The sequence below is a fragment of the Eucalyptus grandis genome, chromosome 3 (assembly GCF_016545825.1).
Source record: "Eucalyptus grandis isolate ANBG69807.140 chromosome 3, ASM1654582v1, whole genome shotgun sequence".
Classification (NCBI taxonomy): domain Eukaryota; kingdom Viridiplantae; phylum Streptophyta; class Magnoliopsida; order Myrtales; family Myrtaceae; genus Eucalyptus; species Eucalyptus grandis.
This window is the reverse complement of record NC_052614.1, coordinates 43,472,377-43,482,097: the sequence shown is the minus strand read 5'-3', so window position 1 is coordinate 43,482,097 and position 9,721 is coordinate 43,472,377. Positions and strand designations below refer to the sequence as shown.

The window sequence follows — 9,721 nt, the reverse complement described above, 5'->3', positions numbered from 1 at the left end:
TTTCATGTGCGAACTTACATGTACGTGTTAGTGTAGCTGCACCACAACCCGACTCCACATCAAGTATAGGAAATGACACGGCCATCCTACTACTCGAAGGCGAATTTGTAGGAAGTTAGTTTCTACGGAACAGAAACTGTGCGTCGCTGATGTCTTAGTCCAATGGAGGCTTTTAGCCACTTGTTTATTTTCCCAGCCGTGCTGATAAACACTTATGTCAATCAAATATGCACTTCTTCGCAGACAGAATTCTGCAGACAGTATCCTCTCGGGAATGAAACAACGGATCCATTCAACACTTATTCAGTTCACTATCCATTGCAAGCAAATTAAGAACCTGTCAAACAGAAAGGGCGCTATCTCATGTATTTCACATTATTCCAATCGGTACCATCGAACCCACGACATAAGCTCATTTATTTCATTCCTTCTCACGTAGTGATTTTCACGTGCTTTAAGTTCGAAACAAGAAGAAGCGCTAGAAATTCAAACAAGAAGAGAGCCCTCATTACGCTTACAGCTTTCCCCGCGCAATGACACTCTCTCGGTTCTGTTCGTCCAAGTGCACCTTCACTACTCCACTTCGGGCGATGCTTGTAAGATGTGAAAATGATGAGGCCATCGAAAATCATTCATTTACATACCATTTGAGAGACGAGAGAAGCAAAACACATGGGCATTCACAAGGGCAGAGACATGGGCACAAGCATGTGGATGAACACAGACAGAGAGAGAAGAGAGAGAGAGAGAGAGAGAGAGAGAGAGAGAGAGATTACAAAGATAGGCAACGAGATCTTTTTCCCCAGCTTTTCACTCCAATAAGGTGCCAAAGCACAATGTGAACTGCCACATACAGGATCCTGGAAAGTAGATCATTCATTCAGAGGTTTGCGGTAAGAGCATAAAATTGGTTGATAGAACACAGCTTTTCGACATATGACCAGCTAATCGGACAATTGAATAACTAATTACGATTGATACTTCAAGAAACTTTCCAAGGTATGAACTTTAATTGTCACGCCCCGACCTCAAGTGCGTGTCCATCCCTATCTGGTCGATAATAATTTGCGACTTCCTGTGACGAGTCGCCGACCCTTTCCATTTTATTGCACATGCGAAGCGAAAAGAAATCCCCGACAAGTAATCATCTCGGGATAGAAAAGCAAGATAATAGATTCACAAACAAACATGCTTTTATATATACACTGAGTCATGAACACAGGTCTATGGCCAAAGACTACAAAAGACTGGCCTTTCAAAAAGAAGCGGTCCTAACTCGACCTACGCCCGATCACCTCCTCTCGCCTTCGTGTCCTCCACTCGACGACCCCGAAATGTTGTCCCACAACGGGTGAGATATCATCTCGCGAGTCCGAGCTCTAAACCCCAATTAGGAGGGAAATACGCCAAGAAGCGTCCTAAGCACGCAATCACACAATCAAGAGACTTACCTTGTCTCGCACCCACCCCGCAGTCGCACAATTTATCTCACAAACAACATGAGAGCATGAGCAACAAATAAGCTCCACAATCAAACGCCACACTCAATTAATCATGCGTTCTTAGTTTTGATCTCGGCATATAGCACGGCCTACTCTCGCCCGGCGGTCTTTCCGGCATTGCCAAGCCGTCTCACCCCATTGAGCACGGCACGTCTCTTAATCGACGGCTTTCCCGAAGGAGCATAGGGTCCAATCAATCGCGACCGCTTCCTGTCTGTCCTGGGTATCCCACATAGGGATAACGTCCACTCAACAGCCCGGGAGGATTTCTCATAACCATCACACGATCACCAAATATGGCCCAGACACCATGCATTGCACTCAAACGCCTAATTAAAATGGTGAGCCCTACTTTTTCTTCGTATTAGAAATTCACATGAAATTACTGTAAAGGGTACACGGTCAACTTGATCCAGTAAAATTGATATTCTTCCTTTTTGAAATCCCACTATTTCATATAAGACTAAAAACCATTTTCGGTATCAAAACCCGACACTGGGATTTTCTCGAATAAATATTGAAATTCACAATTTTGGAATTAAATACCAAAAATCCAATCAAAGCACTCAATTTGCATAACTTAGCACTCAATTGCAAAATTAACCACACCATTGCAATCAAGCATGAAATTCCTATTGCCATCGCTATCCCGGTCTAATTTCCGAAAAATAATTAATAATTAAATAATTACTGAAATCAATTAAATAAATCAATTTAAATTCTACAAATAATAACCTAGGCCAAAATCATTGAATTAATAACCACGGACTCGGAGAAATTCCCGAACCCTCTTCTAGATAAACAAGACAATTTATTTAGGCCTTAGCTAAACCATGCTAACCACCTAACATGCTCAATTAAATAATTCAATTTCTAATTTAATCTAACTAACCACCTAATTCCTAATAAAATAAATCTAACACCCTTAAACGTCATTAACCTACTAAGCAGAGCTTAGAAGTATAAACTCACCGCAGTATCGCGAAACCTTCACCGCGACGACGACGCGACGGCGGCGAAATCTTAATTTTCGGCGGCGTCAATGAACTCTCTGACCGGGCCTAAAACTTGGCCCAACAAATCTCACCAAATCTGAGATTTGCTTGAAGTTGAACTGGCTTGAGATGCTTCGCGGGCTTCAATTAATGCGGGCTTGGAAAAGGCTGAATTGGGCTTGAATTCAGGTGGGCCTTAAGCTTGCAATGGAATTGGGCCTGAGCTTGAATCACTTGGGCTTTGCTGGTTGAACAAAATGGGCTTCTCTGGTTTTTGGACGGGCCCAACTGCTGGGCCGATCTTGGAAGTGGGCTGCTGGCTTTGCTGGCGTCGAGCTGAAGGTGACGCTGGCGAAGCTTCGAGCGAGGAGATGGGGCGAGCTGGCAGCTGCAAGGAGAAATCGCGTGGCTTCGGTGGGACGTTGAGCGAAAGACTCGGACGCGGCAACTGCAATTCGTGGTCGCGTGGAGGAAGATTATAGTGGAAATTGGCTTCGGTGGTCTTCAACGTAGGTTGATGACCGTGAAGACGCGTGCCACGAAGCTGAAGACGAAAGCTGCTGGGGAAAAAGACCCCGTGGCCGCGTGGGTGGAGAAGCGGCAAAGAGAAGAAGTAGCTTCGGTGGAGATCTTCGGCTTCGCTGGTGTGTGGACAACGCTGCTGGCAGGAGATGGGCTCGGTCCAGCTGGTGTGAGCGAAGGAAAGAAGATGGGAGCAAGTGGCGTTGATTCGGTGGTTTGTGGCTTCGTTTGCTGCACTCGGTGGTCAACTAAAGAGAGGGAGAGCTTGGGTTGTTGACCGATGATGGGGCTTCGCTGGCAGCTGAATTCCCGTGGAGCTCGAAGATGCGGCGTCAAATGGAGCAGCTTCGGTGAAGAAGCGACATTGCAGAGGAAAATGAAAATGAAAGTTGAGCTTCGTCGAATGAAAAAGGGGATGAGAAGCAACGAAGAAAGGAGAGAGGGAATGGACAGGGGGAGTCGGCCAGCTTGCAAGAGAAGACAAGGGAAAGAAAGTCCACAAGGGTTATCCATCTACTTAAATGCATTGTCCCCCATTACTTTCTTATAAAATAATTCCACCAATAATCAAATTTTGAAGCCCAAATTACTGCCCTTTTTAGTTCCGAATTTCACTCATTTTTGGTCTTTAATTTCTTTATCAAATTTCCCAAATTTGATATCCATTGCTGTAGAAGAAAAGGCCATATCATTTCTGCAAGTGCCCATCACCCAATAAACTCACTTTTGTCAAAACTCCATTAAATTCCGGCCCATACGAATTTCTGTTAATTTTCTGCGGCATCCGATTCGATTTTCCGTAAAAACCCGAATCTCTGAAAATTTCTCGGAGAGTGAGTCGACGTTCCTAAAATAGCTTGTGACACCTCAGAACTTTCAATTTCTGAAATCGGGTTCAAATTCACGGTTATTTTCAATCCGGCGCGCTTTAGCGTGACCTAGTCTACCGGATAACTTTTAGGAATTTTGGTGCAATTGACCCGTGATCGATTTATCTCGAGTCACAAAGTTCATCTTCGACCCATTAGCAACTCCTCGCTGTCGTGAAAATCTCAAGGTTTCAATTACGGGTACCGGGGTACCAAAACGACAAAAATCAATTTAGTACCGATCGATGAGAATTTTTCAATCAAGTGGAATCACCCATAATTTGATCACACATCTCGCCGAATCGACCTATCTTTGATTTCTTATCGATCTCTCGACGGTGCCGTAATGGCCCTTGCAGATCAACACGGTTGAGCAGTGATTCTTGGTCGAATTCTCAAGTCCAATTGCATTTAGATTCCCTAATTGTTTCCGGATAGTCCAGTTATCTCGTGAGTGATCAGCCTCGAGAATAGCACTATTATTAGCGTTTGATGAAAGGCCCAATTTATTTAATCGAAAAACGACTGAAAATTCAGGGATGTCACATTAATACCTCATTGAGTCCAACTTTTGGGGCAAAGAATCGACTGACAAAATCGAATCCCAAGTCTGGCTGAGCTGATCCAGTGATGATAATACCCTCCCAGGACATCTCTTTATCTCATCAAACTGGGGCTGAAATTCTTCAACTTCTTTCCATGATGGGATAACAATCTTCGAAAATAAGCAAAAGAAAGTAGAAATGAAGGAATTAAATACTCTCTTCCTAATGAAAATCAGCTCAATGCCAGCTGCTGCTGTACAAATCCTGGAATCAACAGAATGAAAACGATTGCCTCAAAGAGGAAGCAAGGGGTTCAATGTACTCAAAACTAGAGGTGCGTAAAAGAACCGGACCCACCGTTTAACCGGACCTAACCGCCAAAATCGGTGGTTCTTAAGGGAACCGCCTCCGATTCCCGGTTCCACTTATGGGAACTAGTGGGTACTGGTCCGGTTCCTGGCCCATGGGCGGATCCGCCCATCCGTCCACCTGCATCGAACCTAAGTATATTATAATAATATATTTATTTTTAATATTTAAAAATATGATCAGGTTGCAGTTGAGGAATTACGAAATAGTCGTCCTTTGCTGTCTTCTTGATTTCAACAATGGAAGTGCCATTGAGAACTTTGGAGACACATGAAATCCGCTCGGCATCATCTTCAGCGATCGGGACTACAGGAAAATCCAATTCAATCCATATCCCGGGCACATCACCATCTTTATCTTCAAAATGGGATGACTTCGTTTCGGGAACCCTTTTGGCAGTCAGAATTCCGGATAATGTCATAAACTCGATGGTGTCAGAATCTACCATCCCAGATGTGAAGAGAGTGTGCGCAGCAGCTAGCGTCGCATGACCGCAGAGGTCAACCTGAAAGGTCAAGTTTGTGATTAGATGATATGACAACCAGTTTCCCGTGGCATTTCTTCCATACTGAAATGTGACACACTTCATCAAACTGATTGATCATCAACATCGATGTTTACTGCCACTATCGAAAAGCAGGCACCAGAGCAACCACATAGATTAGTCTGGTGGAGATGGATTATTATGACAACAAAGCAGGTATCTCTCAAGTACATCAGAGACTCGGTGTCGGACTTGGAGTTCAATCGAACAACATCAACATGATTCATAGTCCTACACAGGTAATGCATAGAATTTCATCTAATACAAGCACAATTAGCAAATTAACTGGTAGTCCAAAGTAATGAGATGAAACAGACGGCGAAGGACAAATATAAATCGAATTTTTGATGAATTTTTCATCGAGCCATCCATGGTTGATTATATGCGGCCGAACTCAGAAAATGCGAATTATCACAAATTAAAAGAATCATAACAAAACCAGGACGTTAACCCTGACAGAAAATTGCCATTTCTGTTGGCTATGATAAAGAAAGAAAGTTACCAAAAAGCACGCAAGCAAAGTTTAGCAATTCGCGTGGGGAGCGGACAAAAGAGCTTTCAGTCATTTATTATCCACACGCTCTGTATATCCTGCACTTGCCGAATTAAAGCAAGCAACGCTGGGAACATGGAATTCGAAACTCACTCACCTCCTTAACTGGAGTGAACCACCTGAGCTGAAACCTCAGGCTCGATCCCCGTTGGCCGAGCCGGCGAGTTCTGGAGCTCGAGGCACCGGTCAGGTAACAGGTCTGCGAGAAGTTGAACTCCCTGGCTACCGCCTGCAGCCACTCTTCGTCCCTCTCTTCTTCCAAGATACACACCGCCGCCGGGTTCCCTTGAAGGCCGTGTCGGTGAATGCGTCCACCTACAAAAACAACACCACGCACAAGCCCATGTCATGGTCGATGCAGAAGAGTTCAAGGAAGTTTTCGCAAGAGATCTCCATCTCTGGTAGGGGAATGAAACGGAAGAGAAAGAGGCTGTATTGATACCACCGAGTACTGCACGAGTTTCTTTTCCATAGAGAGCGACGGAGAGGGTGAGAGAGAGAGAGAGAGAGAGATGGCTAATGGAGAAGAAGCAAAATGAAATCAGGCCACGTCTAATGGAGAAGAACGCGATAGTCCAGCTCCTTATAAATCGTTCGGGGCAGGTCTGCCCTGATCCGTACGGAACATATTTTAATCTACTTTGCTGGCCTTCCCTGTTTTTCATACCTCATTCTAAGCATCATCTAAGAGTTCTGTTTATTTCTTGACAAGTCAAAAGTAACCAGCGCATCTACCATAGGCTAGGAAGCACTGGCACTTTCAAAAAGTCTTTTGTGTCGTGTTGGATAGACACATATCTAACACTTTTATACACTTTGTCAATATACGTAGAAAAATACGATATCTGGTCAACTTTCCCACTACTCTTCGATACTCAAATCCGAAATTCTGATGTTTGAGTTTAGAACTCCGACACGTAATTCCAACACCTGATCAATTCTCCCGTGTTCTTGTTCCTTTCGGCACCCAAACAACGGTGTTGTTCGGAAACTGTCAACTATGGTCTGCCGCTTAATGTTTGTCCAAGCCGCGACTGTTATAAATGATGGATCAGGAGCTTTCTTAGAAGTCTCTGAAATAATTCGAGTGGCCTAATGCAAGGTCAACAGGAAACTGATACAAGTAACCGGTTCTTCGTGTAGGATCACGTGATCATCTTTCTTGTGGATGAGAGTTGGTAAGAGCATACAGAAGCCGACGTGCGAGCTCCTAAATGGGAATGAGATTCAACCCCGTCAATTGGTGAACCAGGGTCATAAGCAACACAGCCATCTCGTCGTTGTTCGACATGGGACTCCTCAACTCGAGTCTTGACCTGTGCACATTCTCCGGGAGAAACTCGACCAACAACAAGGGATATTATCTCTTTTAAGTTAAAGGAGGGAAAGACCAAAGAGATTAGAAGTAGCTTCCAGGCATTTGTATGAGCAGCAATACAGGGATAGCACATAACGAGACAAAGTGGTTGATGCACTGTCCTCAAATACATAAAAGCAAGAACGAGATAAATGGTTGTTCGGTCGTCTCTTTGATTATGCTACGTAGGGCTACAGCTCCAAGCATACTGAGAATCTCAGCTATGGTCTGCAGCATTAAACAACTAACAATCTCGAATTTATGCCATCAGAATACTTATTCCATCTCGCCCAATGACTTGTTTACAAGACGAATCTTGTGTTATAGATGAAGCCAAATATTTGTTTTTTGGGGCTTTTTTGTCTTTTCTATTAGATTTCCTTTTAAGTTAAAAGTAGTATCTTTATATTAGCGATGGCAAGACCTAGCCTGAGACAAGAAAAGAGAGAAGAAAAAAAGTGAGTTTTTTTTCTTGATGAGGGTTCTCAATCTCTTTGTGCCATGATCTTGAGAGAAGATCATCGTTGTATTCCAACTTTTTTGAAATCTAGTGGATTCGCAGAGTGCCTCTGCGCGGAGACGTAGCCCAAGTTTGGGTGAACTTCGATAACAAATTTTCTGGCGTGTTCATCTGATTCTGTTATTTTATTATTATATTCTGCTTGGTGAATTATTTGCGAACGTTATTTTTCTGAAATCGACGTACGATTTCGTAACAACTGGTATCAGAGCCTGGGTTGGCTAATTAAGAACATCGAGGGTTTTTCAGTGACGTTCGATTGAAAGCAAACAGTATGGCAGAAGATAAAATCAGAATCGATAAGTTCAATGGAGAGGATTTCGGATGGTGGAAACTACAAAGAGGATTATATTTATCAAAAAGATCTCTATGCACCACTTGAGGGTTGGAAACCCGAGATGGCGGAAGTGGATCCGACAGCAGGCCGGATGGAAAATTCTTGATCGAAAGGCATTAGGTGCGATTCGTCTAGGTTGACGAAAAGACAGGGTACCACATCGTGAAAGCAAAAACTACAAAAGAAGCCATGGATATTCTAACGAATATTTATGAGAAGCCGTCCACATCAAATCAGGTATTTTTGCTGAAGAAACTGGTTAATATGAAGTTATCTGATAGAGATTCTGTGGCAGAGCATATTAATAATTTCACGGAGGTCATGAGTCAATTGGAATCCGTAGGCATAAATTTAGATATGAAGCTTCAAGCTTTATTATTTTTATGTTCTTCCGAAAGCTATAATACCGCAATGCAGGGAATTTCGAGCACCATGAAGGATGATTTAACTCTTGATGATGCTGTGAGTAGTATCATGGATGAAAAGATGCGAAGGAAAGTCTCAGGTGGAGATGATGAGGGTTCTTAATCTCTTTGTGCCCTGATCTTGAGAGAAGATCGTCGTTGTATTCCAACTTTTTCGAAATCTAGTGGATTCGCAGAGTGCCTCTGTGCGAAGACGTAGCCCAGGTTTAGGTGAACTTCGATAACAAAATTTATGGCGTGTTAATCTGATTCTGTTATTTTATTATTATATTCTGCTTAGTGAATTGTTTGCAAACGTTATTTTCTGGAATCGACGTACATTTCGTAACATCTTGCTTGCTCGAAGTATTTTTAAACAAGAATAGAACCCGTCATTACAGTTACAGCTTTCCCACGCAGCATGACTCTCTGGTTTTGCTCGTCCAGGCACACGTTCACGGCTCCTCCTCTAGGCGATGCCTACTCAACACATGCACAAAGCTTATTAGGGAACCATGTGAAATTCTATTGAAATGGAGTAATAAGAAGTTGAGGAACCACATATGCACTGCTCACAAATAAGCGCCTGGGCGTGCGAATGGAGAGAGAGAGAGAGAGAGAGAGAGAGAAGATATGTCGATACCACTACGTACTGCACGAGCTTCTTTGCCATCGGAGAAAGAGCGAGAGCGAGAGCTGGAGGTGAAGATCGAAAGATCGGCCAAAACCGAGCCCCAGCTGAAAGTCAACCTCCAGCCTCCCGTTGTGATGGTGGGGACGCCTTGCATGGTTCTTCCCAGCGAGCCAACCGCGGGCCCACCATAGATCAGGTGGGGTCCATGTGAACCCGTCTTCGGCATTTGAATTGGGCTCACATGTACTCGGAACAGGCAGATATCTTTTAATCTTTTCTTGTGAGCACTAAGATCCTAAATATTATGTTTTTATTTCTAGTCCATCCTATCCTAACGTTGCTGTTAAAATACTGTTGAGTGTCTTCCTAGCATCCCATGTCACATCCTATATGGCCAACATAATGTTGAAAAGCAAAACAAGTGCTTTTTTGTGATAAAAGATAAGGGCTTGAATAAAAATTGAAAATCTAAAACAAGAACAATGAGAAAGCCTAGGAGGAAGAAGACCATTGAATCGCAAAAAGTTGAAGAACCTGAAGTAAAATGGTGGGACGAAGAAGACTACTAAT

At 43.3% G+C, this 9,721-nt stretch overlaps 1 protein-coding gene across 1 annotated transcript; it reads right to left on the bottom strand.

The window, feature by feature from the left end:
* Positions 1 to 292: 292 nt before the first annotated feature.
* Positions 293 to 9,377, bottom strand: LOC104436732 (uncharacterized isomerase BH0283). Its single transcript, XM_039309624.1, is given in 9 exon segments — positions 293 to 337; positions 777 to 860; positions 4,443 to 4,531; positions 4,534 to 4,603; positions 5,005 to 5,307; positions 5,997 to 6,187; positions 6,190 to 6,214; positions 8,917 to 8,997; positions 9,171 to 9,377. Coding segments are annotated over 9 exon segments (1,095 nt in total).
* Between the last annotated feature and the right edge of the window lie 344 nt (positions 9,378 to 9,721).